The sequence below is a fragment of the Bufo gargarizans genome, chromosome 4 (assembly GCF_014858855.1).
Source record: "Bufo gargarizans isolate SCDJY-AF-19 chromosome 4, ASM1485885v1, whole genome shotgun sequence".
Classification (NCBI taxonomy): Eukaryota; Metazoa; Chordata; class Amphibia; order Anura; family Bufonidae; genus Bufo; species Bufo gargarizans.
In genome coordinates, this window is record NC_058083.1 from 22,426,375 (window position 1) to 22,442,390 (window position 16,016).

The window sequence follows — 16,016 nt, forward strand, 5'->3', positions numbered from 1 at the left end:
CATCTAGCAACCCATGTCCTCAGCTCTATACACAAAATCCCGGTGACAGGTTCCCTTTAAAGCTCAGAATGAGCAGAGATTTAAAGGAATGATATACAGGTATAGGTCAATTTACACGTCCATAGTGTATTGCGGATCCGCAATAAACCCGGCCGGCACCCATAGAATCGCCTATTCTTGTCCGCAATTGCGGACAGGAATAGAACATGTTCTATTTTTTGCGGAGCCGCGGCCCGGAAGTTTGGGGCAAAGCCTGGAAATGCAGAGAGTACATAGCGTGCTCTCCGCATCTCTTCCGGCCCCATAAAGAATGAATGGGTCCGCACCCGTTCCCGATATTGCAAAATGGGTGCGGACTCATTTGCGGACGTGTGAATGGACCCCAATACTGAATCTTTTCCCATAAATCTACATAACAATCTGCTCAGCTCCTCCTGCTCTAGTACGTGCTGCCTGGAGATGGCGCTGCATTTTCATGGTGACACCTGCCAGACACCGCAGATTTGGGGGAGAATTCACAGCACAATCTGCGTCTGTTGCGTAGAGATTTCGTTTGTAATAAGAATTTAGAAAATGTTTTGGGAAAAAAAATTGTAAAAAAAAAAAAAAGTTGAACATTTTTTTTTTTACTACATTGTAGTACTAAATATAATATGTATTACATCAAATATAATAGGAGTATAATAAAAAAATATAGTAAAAACAAAACACTAAATTGCCACACGGACATATGTGACAGATGAGCGGCAGAGGGGCCTGTCTGCAGGGCTGGCCACCACCGAGGGAACCCCGTGACGTGCTGGTACTTGTAGTGCTCCACGCAGGCCGCGCCTGGCTGCTCTAAGCTCGCACCAGTCTACAGCCAAATGTTCCTTTACCTGAAAAAGCCGCCATGTCTACCGGTTGCCAGCACAGACAGCGAGCAGAAGGGCAATGGCTAACTCCTACTTCCGGTAAGGACCCGCTGACGTCACAACGTCACGTGGCACTCCTAGATCACGTGGACCGGAAACAGTAGGGCTGCGCGCTTTTTCCAAGAGTGAAAGTAAAGTACCCGGAACCTACTAATATATACTGATGTTGTGCTGTGAGGGAGTGTGCGCTGAGAGGGGAGACAGCCGTGTGGATGTATCTGAGGGATTGTGCACTGATATGGGGGGGTGTCTGAGGGATTGTGCACTGAGATGGGGGGGTGTCTGAGGGATTGTGCACTGAGATGGGGGGTGTCTGAGGGATTGTACACTGAGATGGGGGGTGTCTGAGGGATTGTACACTGAGATGGGGGGTGTCTGAGGGATTGTACACTGAGATGGGGGGTGTCTGAGGGATTGTGCACTGATATGGGGGGGTGTCTGAGGGATTGTGCACTGAGATGGGGGGGTGTCTGAGGGATTGTACACTGATATGGGCGGTGTCTGAGGGATTGTGCACTGATATGGGGGGTGTCTGAGGGATTGTACACGGAGATGGGGGGGTGTCTGAGGGATTGTACACTGATATGGGCGGTGTCTGAGGGATTGTGCACTGATATGGGGGTGTCTGAGGGATTGTACACTGATATGGGGGTGTCTGAGGGATTGTACACTGATATGGGGGGTGTCTGAGGGATTGTACACTGAGATGGGGGGGTGTCTGAGGGATTGTACACTGATATGGGCGGTGTCTGAGGGATTGTGCACTGATATGGGGGTGTCTGAGGGATTGTACACTGATATGGGGGGTGTCTGAGGGATTGTACACTGAGATGGGGGGGTGTCTGAGGGATTGTACACTGATATGGGCGGTGTCTGAGGGATTGTGCACTGATATGGGGGTGTCTGAGGGATTGTACACTGATATGGGCGGTGTCTGAGGGATTGTGCACTGATATGGGGGTGTCTGAGGGATTGTACACTGATATGGGGGGTGTCTGAGGGATTGTGCACTGAGATGGGGGGGTGTCTGAGGGATTGTACACTGATATGGGGGTGTCTGAGGGATTGTACACTGATATGGGGGGTGTCTGAGGGATTGTGCACTGAGATGGGGGGGTGTCTGAGGGATTGTACACTGATATGGGCGGTGTCTGAGGGATTGTACACTGAGATGGGGGGGTGTCTGAGGGATTGTACACTGATATGGGCGGTGTCTGAGGGATTGTACACTGATATGGGGGTGTCTGAGGGATTGTACACTGATATGGGGGGTGTCTGAGGGATTGTACACTGAGATGGGGGGGTGTCTGAGGGATTGTACACTGATATGGGCGGTGTCTGAGGGATTGTGCACTGATATGGGGGTGTCTGAGGGATTGTACACTGATATGGGGGGTGTCTGAGGGATTGTACACTGAATGGGGGGTGTCTGAGGGATTGTGCACTGATATGGGGGGGTGTCTGAGGGATTGTGCACTGATATGGGGGGTGTCTGAGGGATTGTACACTGAGATGGGGGGGTGTCTGAGGGATTGTACACTGATATGGGCGGTGTCTGAGGGATTGTACACTGAGATGGGGGGGTGTCTGAGGGATTGTACACTGATATGGGCGGTGTCTGAGGGATTGTGCACTGATATGGGGGTGTCTGAGGGATTGTACACTGATATGGGGGGGTGTCTGAGGGATTGTACACTGATATGGGGGGGTGTCTGAGGGATTGTGCACTGATATGGGGGGGTGTCTGAGGGATTGTGCACTGATATGGGGGGTGTCTGAGGGATTGTACACTGATATGGGGGGGTGTCTGAGGGATTGTGCACTGATATGGGGGGGTGTCTGAGGGACTGTACTCTGAGATGGGGGCAGCTGTGTGTATTCTGAGGGGGTGTCTTGTATGGGATTGTATGATGTTGGCAGTGTGTATAAAGGCTGTATTACATAGGCAGAATTTACAGGCGATAAGGAAGGAATCGCTTGCTGAGGAGACGGCTCCTATTACATGCAGCCATCTTGTTCACACCACCGCTATTTGTTTCTGTTCTGCTCCGTTAAATGAGCAGAACAGCAAAAATAGCGGAAGTTCTGGGTGGGGCACGTAAGAGTGTGTTTTTGTCACCATATACATTGTCGGACGGCTCAGACAGATGCCGTACTGTGGCCTCCGGCACCTTGGAGTTCCATTGTAAAAAGTAAAGTATAGTTGTTGTTTTTTGCAGGAGGGGAGAGTGTGGTGTACCACTGTTGCAGTTTGCAGTTTTCCTTCCTGAAAAACGATGTATAGGCTAACGTGTGTGTATATATATATATATATATATATATATATATTTTTTTTTACACTATGGTACCCTATGGTGATGGATGCCACAGTATGGCGTCTGTCTGAGGCACCTGCTAACATATATACATTTTTTGGGGCGTACATTAAATGTATGACAAAAATGTGACGTGAACCCGGCCTAACTGACAGGGAAGAAGCTGAACAGACCCCGCCGACTGTGATGGAGTCCGTTCAGTTTCCATTCGGGATCTGACTTTATACCAGACAAAAAGTGCTGCAGACAAGGCTTTTTTTTTGTCTGTGATGGAAAAATGAATCCAGCCAGCAGTGGAGGCAACATGGAGAATCACAGTACATTAGTAAGTGGCTTGTACTAACTTTATCTACATGATGAATGCTATGTGCTGAAGTGAGAGGACCCCTTTAACTGGGTGAGAGGCGGGCTAGGTAAGGATTTGGGGGGTACCCTCTCTCTTTGGGCACGTTTATAATGGTGTACTACTGGTTAGGATTCTGTAGGTGCACGGGGGGGGGGGGCATGGTTTAGCACTGGCACGGTGTGCTGGAAAGACATACAGGATGATGGCATGCTTGAGATTTTTTATTTTTTTTTGGTCCTTATGAAAGGTATATGGAAAGCTTGCGGGGTGCTTGTAACAGTGTGGGTGTAGTCTGGAGGTACACTGGGGGCCAGAAGTGTTACAGTATATTGCTCCTCCTCTGTAGCGGATTACAAATAACTGACATGGGCAAGATTACGTTATTGGGGCTGAATTGTGTGTTTGTTTTTTTTTTATTATTATTAATTTGGCAGAAAAGAGATACGCCGCCTTCTTTATAGGAAATCATTTTTATTCATTCAACACTTTCGCTACCAGTGCCATACATGTACGGCACTAGTGCAGTTTGTAAACATGGCGCCCTCTCGTGCGTGCTGCCAGTGCCATAGCTGGTGGGTCTCTGCTGTTTCGAACACCAGAGGCCCGTGGCTAATATCTGCAATCGGCTATAATGCCGATCGTAGACATTACAGCCTTTTAGATGCTGGGATCAAATGTGATCATGGCATCTAAAGGGTGAAAAACACAGAAGAGTGTGCTTTCAGGTTAAGGCTAGGTCTACATGACGACGTGTCGCGCGACACATAGGCCACAACATGTGTCGCACGACAATTTTTATAATGGTAGTCTATGGTGTCGCACTGCGACACGACAGTCGCAGAAAAATCCATCTTGAATGTATTTTTTGCAAATGTCGCAGTGCGACACTGCAGACTATCACTATAAAAATTGTCGTGCGACAAAATGTTGCGCTACAAATGTCATCGCGTAGACCTAGCCTAAGATCGCCATCCCCATGCGGCGTTCACAGATGCCGGTCATTAAAGGGGTAGATCCTGGGATCTTTAAAATCCCTTGTCCTATTCACCCTAATAGATCTTTATTAAGGTGAATAGGATCTTACACTGTCCCTGTGCACACAGCAGCAGGGAGCGGACCATGGCAGCCAGGGCTTCAGTAGCGTCCTGGCTGCCATGGTAACCGATCGGAGCGGATTACACTGCTGGGGCTCCGATCAGAACTGCCATCAATGAGAGGAGGTGAGGGGACTCTGTGGCCACTGCCACCAATGTTTTTAATACTGGGGGGCTGCACTGCGCCACCAATGATAATTAACGTTTAATTATACAAATACCGCCAGCGGCAGAAACACATTGCCAGCACCCGACCTCTGACAGGAGTGACCTGGAGGACCAACAGCAAAGGTAAGTGGCTGCAGCACATAATTCCCTCATCCACTAAACCACCAACGATTTTATAACATTAAAAAGGGGGAGAACTCTATAGAGTGGAGGGAGGCTGGGCACAACAATATGCAGGAAAATGGACCCTGGAACAATAATATTCAGAAAAATGGACCGCGGGGACAATAATATTCAGGAAAATGGACCCTTGGGACAACAATATGCAGTGGAATGGCTGCTGGGGACAACAATATGCAGTGGAATGGCTGCTGGGGAGAACAATATGCAGTGGAATGGCTGCTGGGGAGAACAATATGCAGTGGAATGGCTGCTGGGGACAACAATATGCAGTGGAATGGCTGCTGGGGACAACAATATGCAGTGGAATGGCTGCTGGGGACAACAATATGCAGTGGAATGGCTGCTGGGGACAATTCTATGGAATGGAGGGACGCTGGGGGGTGACTATGGAATAGAGGGACGCTGGGGGGTGACTATGGAATGGAGGGACGCTGGGGGGTGACTATGGAATAGAGGGACGCTGGGGGGTGACTATGGAATGGAGGGACGCTGGGGGGGGACTATGGAATGGAGGGACGCTGGGGGGGGACTATGGAATGGAGGGACGCTGGGGGGGACTATGGAATGGAGGGACGCTGGGGGGGGACTATGGAATGGAGGGACGCTGGGGGGGGGACTATGGAATGGAGGGACGCTGGGAGGGGGACTATGGAATGGAGGGACGCTGGGGGGGGGGACTATGGAATGGAGGGACGCTGGGGGGGGGGGACTATGGAATGGAGGGACGCTGGGGGGGGGACTATGGAATGGAGGGACGCTGGGGGGACGACTATGGAATGGAGGGACGCTGGGGGGGGGACTATGGAATGGAGGGACGCTGGGGGGGTCTATGGAATAAAGGGATGCTAGGGGGGGGGACTATGGAATGGAGGGACGCTGGGGGGGGGGGGACTATGGAATGGAGGGACGCTGGGGGGGGTCTATGGAATAAAGGGACGCTAGGGGGGGGGACTATGGAATGGAGGGACGCTGGGGGGGGGACTATGGAATGGAGGGACGCTGGGGGGGGGACTGGAATGGAGGGACGCTGGGGGGGGGGCTATGGAATGGAGGGGGGCTATGAAATGGAGGGACGCTGGGGGGGGGACAATTCTATGGAATGAAGGGACGCTGGGGTCGACTATGGATTGGAGGGATGCTGGGGTACAATTCTATGGAATTAAGTGACTCAGGACACTATGGAATAGAGTGACGCTGGGGACAATTCTATGGAATGGAGTGACGCTGGGGACAACACTATGGAGTGTAATGTAAATAGTTTGAATGTAATGCAATGTAAATAGTTTGAAAGCATACAAAGTAAAGAGTGACACTTCTTTTTAAATTATTTTTTTCCTAATCCAGTACCAGATAGCTGCGATTCCTACTCGCTTTACACTGTGTCATCGTGTTGAGTTGTGAAACCGATCCACTAACTGACATCAGTTGCTGAAATAATTACGCCGGTTGCCTGCTTTTAACAGTAATTGATTCTAATTTTTGTACTTGATACTATTGACCTTGCAAATATTTGAGAGAAATACAGACAATCAGTATTTGCAAGACATGACCCTGTTGATGATCGGTGTGGTTCTGATAGCTTGTGCGGGTGGCACCCCTATGTACTTCAGTGCAGCCCACGTACATAGCGTGCCTATTTTCAATGTCCACACTGCAGTGAACGGAGGGCGGCTGCGTAAGCAAAGTCCGCTCTGTCTGATTTTACTTTGTCCGTTTACCAGATGGATGCGTGGTTCCATAGTTGTGAAGAAACAATATCTATGGTCTACTAGGTGCATATGCCTCCAGTATCTGAAATTGACATACATAATTATATTGTTAACATTAAAAAAAAAAAAAGTTTTTTTTTAAATAAAAATTCCAAATTGGTTATTTTTTTTCTTTTTCCATTATAGATAACACATTTTTGAATTGAGACCATGCCCTCGTGCATAATAAAGGGTTGTACGAACACCTGGAGGGACAAAGGGAAAAATATGATAATGCATGTTTTTCCGAAAGATCGGGGAATTGTCCGTAAATGGATTGAGCAGGCTCCCGATCGTTTTCCCAACGTAGAAGAATGGGTTGAAAAAATCATGGATTCCAAAAAAACACATGACAATTACCGATTGTGCTCTAAGCACTTTGACTTTTTTGCTTATGAAGAAGGTGGCTTACGTAAAAAATTACGTCCAGACGCTGTGCCCACCATTTTTCCCAAAAAACTTGACCGTACACAGGATTCGTCAGATGCAACTGCAGGGACAGCGAAAGAAAGCCAATCAACCTCGGAATCATTCATGAGTTCGGACTCGCGATTTGCTACCTCTTCTGCAAATATTTCTGAAGAAACAGTCAGTGGAGAAACTCAAGTTGCAGCTGTAACAGTGCCCACGTTACCGACTACGCCATCTGTGAGAAGGAGACCTAAGAAAAAGGTTGCAAATGTGCCTACTACCCAAGTTAGGTCAGATGCTGTTATTTCAACTGGTAACGTAATTCTGATGGGCGAAATGAATTTGCTTGGAAACACGATACAACTGGACCTTCCATTGACTGCTACCGTAACAGATATGGATGCTCAGATTGCTAGTCTGAGTCAGCCATCAAAGGAGGAAAAATCGACCAATACAGACTTGTACTGGTCGAAAGATCACAATAAATTTGTTTTAGATACCAGCTTTGGTAAAAAAGTCAATATTGGTATTCAGACGACAAAAATTTACCATCAACAACGTGGCACACAGTGCCGTTTATTGGCGGACCCGGTCAAAATTGGAAAGGCACCTGTTTCTAGAGTGAGTAAGAGAAAAGTTACCATAATTGTAAAACCAGAGAGGACTTGGTTCGAAGATGTTTGTTTAGAAAATAAAAATTTGGTAAAGCAATTGCAATATAACAATTGTTGAATAATATTGTTTCATAGCTTGTAGAATTACAGTTTATTTTTACATGTTAATAATGTTTAAATTGGTTAAATTAAAGGACAACTGTCACATTTAAACCCTAATTTCAATTTTCATATCTGTAGTTACTAATAACATGATATTCCAGAATCAGTTACTAAAGACTGACTTACCCCATATTTAATAAGATTCAGCCCTTAGCAACCAGTCTGCATAAAACTGCAATTTCACTATTCAGTTAAGATGGCCGCCACTGCCCTCACCCTGAGGCTAATCCCGCCTGCCCTCACTAGCCAGTAACAATAGCCCCCCAAAAGTGTCAGTAACCAGAGCCCTCCCCCTAAAGGGTTAATCTCCTGCAGCACAAAGGGGTCCTCTTACCACATGTTGCTTTCATTTATACACTGAGCAGACGGCAGATCTCCCTTCCCTGGTCTGCGCTGCTTCAGCTCTGCATTCTCCAGCTCTGCTGAGTGAGGGAGCGTCTGCCAAGCGCAGGGACAGGGAGAAGTGCACACAGCCCAGGCACTGTTATCAGCTGCTGGGGAGGACCTGGCTTTAATCATTTACACACAGTCCCTGGCTGTCAGTAATCTGACCCTGCACGCAGCCTGCTTCTGTGTCCTCCGTCCTTCAACACATAGACGGACCATGCATAGCAACCTGATTTTAAGCACAGGTAAAAGTAGGCAGTACAGGGAACAAAACTGTTGAATTAAGGGGTAATTGAATACACAGTGAAAAGTTGAAATAGGGCCACCAAGGAGATATTAATCACTACAATTCAATACTCCCCCCAAAAAAATACGACAGTTATACTTTAAGTAAAAAAAAAAAATGTATTTAAAAACATTTTTTTACTTTTTTTGGGATATTTTTAGATGTCCTGGGTGGTACCTACATGTGTGAAAGGCTGTGTCAATAGAGAAAGTCAAATATGCAAATAATCGATATTGATACCCACTTTGGTGCCCCTGTTACCGACATACATTTGTTACATGGATTTTCCAATAGCAGACACTGGTGGCAAATGTGTAGGATACATCCCCGCGATGGCTGATTGTTCCCATAGGTGGGAACAAATCAGCCATTGGTTAAATGAACCCAGTAAAGTTCTGGGCGGGCGGACAGTGCTTTCAGAGCAGTAGTACATTGAGTTAGATATTGACATTGAAAATTGCTTGTAATTTAAAAGTATAAACAAATAATTCAATTTCTAATTATTTATTGATGATAATTTAAGAGTAAATAACATACACAAAATATATATTAAAATTAGGTAAAATAAATACTATTTAAGGGTCCGTTCACACGTCCGCAATTTTAATCCGCATCCGTTCCGCAAAATTGCAGAACGGTTGCGGTATAGATGCAGACACATTCATTTCAATGGGGCTGCAAAAGATGCGGACAGCATTCAATATGTTGTCCGCATCCGCAATTCCGTTCCGTAATGCGGACCCTGGAAAAAAGTAGAACATGTCCTAATTTTGGCCGCACATTGCGTTCCGTGGCCCCATTGTATTCAATGGGTCCGCAAAAATGCGGATGACATGCGGAAAGGTACCAAATGTCATCCGCAATTGCGGATCTGCAGGAAGTTTTAAAAAAGAAATGCCCCATTTGACCTTCAACATCAGGGAGAGCTGAAGAGAAGTGGTGTGAAGTGACAGATAGTGAAAGTAATTAAAATTGACTTCTTTTGAAGTAGAAAAATTGATAATTCTCATACAGGAGAGGCCTGCCCTGTGGCACACAAGAGCAGAAGTATACCATGACCGGATAAGGAAGGACCGAGCATGGAAAAAAATCGGCAAAGAGTTGCTACCAACAGCATGGGACTCTGCATCAGTGTCCAAGAAAGAAAAAATAAGTGAGTATATAATATTATTTAAAAATCAGTGTATTTTTAATGGGTTCATACACCTATCCATGGAGCACGGTCTATGAAAACCCAGCCTGCCGTGCTCTGGAGTGCAGAAGTGCACGGCGTCATTGGTTGTAATGACGCCGTGCACTCAGCAGCCTGGCAGGCCTGATTTAAAATTTTTAATAATAATATATTAAAATATTTTTTATTTCAGTCCAGCAAATAAAAAAAAGATGGAATACTTGCCGGAACCAATTCCGGAGGAAATTAAATACGAGAGGCAAGAAGAAGAAGCCATATATGTATACCCGATACCTTCAATTTCTTAAACCAATAATGGATTTAAGAAGGTAAGTAATATTTATATATTTTTAGGACAGTGGCGTTTTCACCAGTTTATAATTAAAGGGGTTCTGCAGTTTGTTTTCTATGCTCAGGATAGATCATCAGCATCTGATCAGCTATTTGAGAAGGCAGTGCTTCTGGCAGTAGCGCCGCGTTCTTCTCGCTGTTTATCGCTGGCTCAGTGATGTCACGACTAGTATCATTGGCCTGGGCGCAGCTAAGCACCATTCAAGTGAACAGAGCTTAGCTGCGCCCATGCCATTGATACTAGTCGTGACGTCATTGGGCCAGCACCGCTGCCATCTCAAACAGCTGATCAGATGCTGATGATCTATCCTGAGGATAGAAAAAAACTGCAGAACCCCTTTAACCGCCTAACGCAGATCTGCAGTCCGGAAGCGGCAGCTCTGCGCAGAGTGACGCATATACGCGTCATCTCGCGAGAGCCGTGATTTCCTGTGAACGCGCGTTCACAGGATCTCCAGCCTGCCAGCGGCGATCGTTTTTTTTTAACCCCTAACAGGTATATTAGAGGCTGTTTTGATAACAGCGTCTAATATACCTGGTCCTCTGGTGGTCCCTTTTGCTTGGATCGACCACCAGAGGACACAGGTAGCTCTGTAAAGTACCACAAAACAACACTACACTACACACCCCCCCTGTCACTTATTAACCCCTTATGAACCCATGATCACCCCATATAGACTTCCTGATCACCCCCCTGTCATTGATCACCCCCCCTGTAAGGCTCCATTCAGACGTACGTATTATTTTTACGGATACATGGATCGGATCCGCAAAACACATACGGACGTCTGAATGGAGCCTTACAGGGGGGTGATCAATGACAGGGAGGTGATCACCCATATAGATTCCCTGATCACCCCCCTGTAAGGCTCCATTCAGACGTCCGTATGATTTTTACGGATACATGGATCGGATCCGCAAAACACATACGGACATCTGAATGGAGCCTTACAGGGGGGTGATCACCTCATATTCACCCCCTGTCATTGATCACCCCACTAACTTGTGACAAAAAATAAAAAATTCTAGGAACTCGCCATGCCCCTCACGGAATACCCAGGGGTGTCTTCTTTCCAAAATGGGTTCACTTGTGGGGTAGTTATACTGCCCTGGCATTTTAGGGGCCCATATGCGTGAGAAGTAGTTTGCAATCAAAATCTGTAAAAAATGTCCGGTGAAATCCGAAAGGTGCTCTTTGGAATGTGTGCCCCTTTGCCCACCTAGGCTGCAAAAAAGTGTCACACATCTGGTATCGCCGTACTCGGGAGAAGTTGGGCAATGTGTTTTGGGGTGTCGTTTTACATATACCCATGCTGGGTGAGAGAAATATCTTGGCAAAAGACAACATTTCCCATTTTTTTTATACAAAGTTGGCATTTGACCAAGATATTTATCTCACCCAGCATGGGTATATGTAAAATGACACCCCAAAACACATTTCCCAACTTCTCCTGAGTACGGCGATACCACATGTGTGACACTTTTTTGCTGCCAAGGTGGGCAAAGGGGCACACATTCCAAAGAGCACCTTTCGGATTTCACCGGTCATTTTTTACAGATTTGATTGCAAACTACTTCTCACGCATATGGGCCCCTAAAATGCCAGGGCAGTATAACTACCACACAAGTGACCCTATTTTGGAAAGAAGACACCCCAAGGTATTCTGTGAGGGGCATGGCGAGTTCCTAGAATTTTATATTTTTTGTCACAAGTTAGTGGAATATGAGACTTTGTAAGAAAAAAATAAAATAAAAAAAAATCATAATTTTCCGCTAACTTGTGACAAAAAATAAAAAGTTCTATGAACTCACTATGCCCATCAGCGAATACCTTAGGGTGTCTACTTTCCGAAATGCGGTCATTTGTGGGGTGTTTGTACTGTCTGGGCATTGTAGAACCTCAGGAAACATGACAGGTGCTCAGAAAGTCAGAGCTGCTTCAAAAAGCGGAAATTCACATTTTTGTACCATAGTTTGTAAACGCTATAACTTTTACCCAAACATTGATAAAAAAAAAAAAGACATGTAGAACAATAAATTTAGCGAAAAATTTATATATGGATGTCGTTTTTTTTGCACAATTTTACAACTGAAAGTGAAAAATGTCATTTTTTTGCAAAAAAATCGTTAAGTTTCGATTAATAACACAAAAAGTAAAAATGTCAGCAGCAATGAAATACCACCAAATGAAAGCTCTATTAGTGAGAAGAAAAGGAGGTAAAATTCATTTGGGTGGTAAGTTGTATGACCGAGCGATAAACGGTGAAAGTAGTGTAGTGCAGAAGTGTAAAAAGTGGCCTGGTCATTAAGGGGGTTTCAGCTAGCGGGGTTGAAGTGGTTAATAAAAACAGTGCCTCCCTGATACCCATTCACAATGGCACGAGGCAGGGTTGCCCGTTGTCCCCATTGTTATTCGTATTATGCATAGAGCCGCTGGCAGCGCTAATACGGGCTCATCCGGACATTCAAGGGGTAGAAGTAAATAGAGTGACTTTCAAATTGTCACTTTTTGCTGATGATATTCTTCTGACGCTTACAAATTTACATATCTCACTGCCAAATTAGTTTCAGGTTATAGAGGAATATGGTAGGCTATCTGGGTACAAGATCAATAGGTCTAAGACAGAGGCCTTACCTATTAATCTCCCTTCGGAAACATTGAATAATTTAAAAAGTAATTATCATTTCAGATGGAATGATGCCACCCTTAAGTATCTGGGAGTGAAATTAACAAAAACGTATGGTAACCTATATACTCATAATTTTATTCCACTCTTTCAGGAACTTAATGCACTTATGGCTAAGTGGATGCCCCTGCCTATCTCTTTGTTAGGACGTATTGCAGCGGTCAAAATGACCATACTACCTAAGTTACTATACGTGATGGAGACTATTCCGATCCCGATACCTAAAAAATGACCTGAGAGCATTACAATCTTCCATCCTTAGGTTTGTCTGGAATGGGAAGAGACATAGGATTGCATGTAGCACTCTCACTGCCCTTAAAACACAGGGTGGTCTGGGGCTTCCTGACATTACGAAATACTACTGGGCGACGCACTTGCGTCGTATCCCGGCATGGTCTTCACTTCAGGCATTCTCTAGATGGATGGAGATTGAGAAGCTATGGCTAGCCCCTATTCACCCCAATGCCCTCTTGTGGTCGTCTTTACCGGATGATTGCTCTGCTCAACTGTTGGGCCCTATTTTACACACATTTAACATTTGGAAATGTTGTAAGCGGAAATTTCCGTTAGCCTCGGATAAGCCCTCTTTGACCTCATTTTTATTTAATCCTGTGTTTCCAGTGGGATTGCAGGGTTCGTCTTTTAAGCCATGGTTTTCTAACAAGCTCTTTAGATTCGCTGATATAGTGGAATACAGGACCCTGGAGATCATATATTTTGACTTGCTCAAGGAGAGATATAATTTGCCTGAGTCCTCTAGATGGCAGCATTTGCAAATAAAACACCTGCTTAGTTCTATGTTTAGAGACACGAAGGTATCTACTCCAACACAATTTGAAAGACTATGTAAGCTTTCGACCTCCACTAAGGGTCTTATATCAGATATTTACGTCCTTCTCTCAACTCCAGAATCACCTCAGGTCTTACGACATGCATATATGTCCAAATGGGAGAGATACCTTGAAAAAGATATCTCGCCAAGTGATTGGCAGCTTATTTGGCGTAGGGCCGCACTGTCATCTACTTGTGTGACCTTTAGGGAAAATTTGTATAAGATATTAATGTTTTGGTACCATACACCCCAGATGCTCAGACATTTGAACCCCACTGTTTCTGGTCATTTTTGGAGGTGTGATTCTGGTCATGGGTCTTTGTTCCACATCTTTTGGGACTGCCCAGTTATTTTTCCATTGTGGAAGGAAGTCCAACACCTTTTATTGCCGATTTTTAATATTACCTTCTCACTGGATCCATATATGTTTTTATTGAACATGCCTTTAATGATACTAAAGAAGCCAGTGCTTTACTTGGTACTTCATGTTCTATCGGCGGCAAAACGTCTTATTGCTAAGTTCTGGAAGAGGCGGGACATACCTACTAAATTAGAGCTATTTAATAGTATAGCGGAGGTCAGAAGGATGGAGTATTTGACAGCAGGTATTAATAATACGGTAGATAAATTTAATAAGGTCTGGCAGCCCTGGGATACTTTCTTTGATGTGAGCGACTAGGATCCTCTTCCCCCTTTTCTTTTGTCTCTCCTCTCGTGTCTTGTCTTGTCTCCTAATTGTTTTCTTATACTACTCACTTTCATGACCGAGTATGTGACTCATTCTCCCGGTCCTCGGGATTTCTTAGGATAAGATGTGATTTGAATGGGATTGATTAGTCGCATTTTGATGGTGTATCTATAATGTCATTCCTGTTGTTTTCTCATTTGGAATATCTGATTGTCTAATGATCTCACGAGAAATTGTACATGTATACTTTTATTATTGTACCTTTTCCAATAAAAAGACAATTAAACAAAAAAAAAACAGTGCCTCCGACTGTAGCCCATGTCATTTAGATGTCATTTTTATTTTTTTAATGCTCCTCTGTTGCTCTGTTGTTCCCCTCGTTCTGTTTATGCGCCCTGTATGTAATAACAGCGAGCACCTCAGATATTGAGAAAAACAGCTCACCTTCTACCTGGCTGTGACGCGCTCCGCTGTGATTGGACGGCACCACAGCCAGATAGAAGAAGCGGCCACATAGAAAAAGTGGTGTCTCCTCCCCGTTGTTCCCATGATATTAATTTGCATACAGGGCGCATAAACAGAATGCATACAGTGGCGCAACAGAGGAGCATTAAACTAATTCTAGAAATGTGACATTTAGGTGACATGGGCTATAGTGTTAGGTACGGCATTATTGAGTACAAACTGATGGAAGGTTCTCTTTTAATAAATGAAATAACTTAATTATTAAATTTTATTTTACAGAACTGTGGACAACCTATCGGACAATTCAAATTCACAAGCACCATCCTGCGAATTGGATGACAGACCAGGACTGTCCACAAATACCCAAGCGAAAATTGAACAGCCTGTGGCCATGGGGGAATCTTCTGTGTCTTCAGTTTCTCTCCTTCACCAGCCTCTGCAGGAAAGATCAGAGATTCATGAAGAGGTCCAGGATAATAATCCAGAAGTGGTCCAGGCTATTCCAGAACCAGTCCAGGCCAATCCTGAACCCAGCCAGCAACAAAGAGCAGCACCTGTTAGCCATTCTTCTGGCAGACGAGGCCGAAAGGTCATGGAGTATCTAAACCGGAATCGGTCTGACGCCAAGGAAGAAGCAACTTTAAAAGGGCTCGCTCCTTCCTTGTGCCGTGTGCCAGAAGAACGGCAAACACGGTGCCTTTCTGCATTGGCCATGGTAATTGATGAATTTACGGGGCCTGCAGAGCCACATGAAGTGCATCACTTCTTAGAAAAAAGCAGAGACAAAAGATTAAACGTAATAACTCCTCATTCCCGTCTTAACAGACCGGACACCCCAATTTTGCACACCCCTGGCCCATATTCTAGGGAATTATTTGAATTATAACGTTTTATTTAAACAAAAAGATATTATCTTGTTACAATTGCGTGTGTGTTTTTTTTCTCTTCCAAATTGTCATAATAATGTTTTTTTTTCCTATATATAACTATGACCTATTATCTATTTAGGTCATTATTATTAAAATATTAATAGAAGTTATCATGTACCCTCCCATTTTAGATTTTTGGTTCAGAGCTGAACCCGACAGTCCCCCCATTTTATCACCCTGGCAGCTTGATTGCGCATATAAAGGGCAACACACTGCCGGGCAGATGCTTCTGGCAAGCAGTGTGTTTGGTGACGTCACAAGCAGT

The 16,016-nt window shown here is 44.9% G+C and overlaps 2 protein-coding genes across 5 annotated transcripts in view; one reads left to right on the top strand and one right to left on the bottom strand.

Annotated features, from left to right (window-relative positions):
- The window catches only part of DDX1 (DEAD-box helicase 1), a 55,036-nt gene extending 54,054 nt beyond the window's left edge, over window positions 1–982 (bottom strand). Inside the window, exon 1 of the mRNA XM_044288685.1 lies at window positions 879–982. Within this exon, the coding sequence (XP_044144620.1) occupies window positions 879–894 (16 nt within the window). The 5' untranslated portion in view covers window positions 895–982. The remainder of the gene's footprint in view (window positions 1–878) is intronic.
- Window positions 983–1,000: 18 nt separating this feature from the next.
- On the top strand, window positions 1,001–15,742 carry LOC122933717. Of its 4 annotated transcripts, none has more exons than XM_044288688.1 (5): window positions 1,001–1,045; window positions 6,916–7,800; window positions 9,643–9,781; window positions 9,993–10,128; window positions 15,102–15,742. In XM_044288688.1, the coding sequence occupies exons 2-5, from the start codon at window positions 6,940–6,942 to the stop codon at window positions 15,706–15,708; spliced, it is 1,743 nt and encodes a 580-aa protein (XP_044144623.1). In that variant the 5' UTR covers window positions 1,001–1,045; window positions 6,916–6,939; the 3' UTR covers window positions 15,709–15,742. The 4 variants fall into 4 exon arrangements, with proteins under 4 accessions (XP_044144623.1, XP_044144625.1, XP_044144622.1 ...); XM_044288690.1 differs by having other exon boundaries at window positions 1,027–1,050; XM_044288687.1 differs by lacking the exon at window positions 1,001–1,045 and adding an exon at window positions 2,762–3,554.
- Window positions 15,743–16,016: the final 274 nt, after the last annotated feature.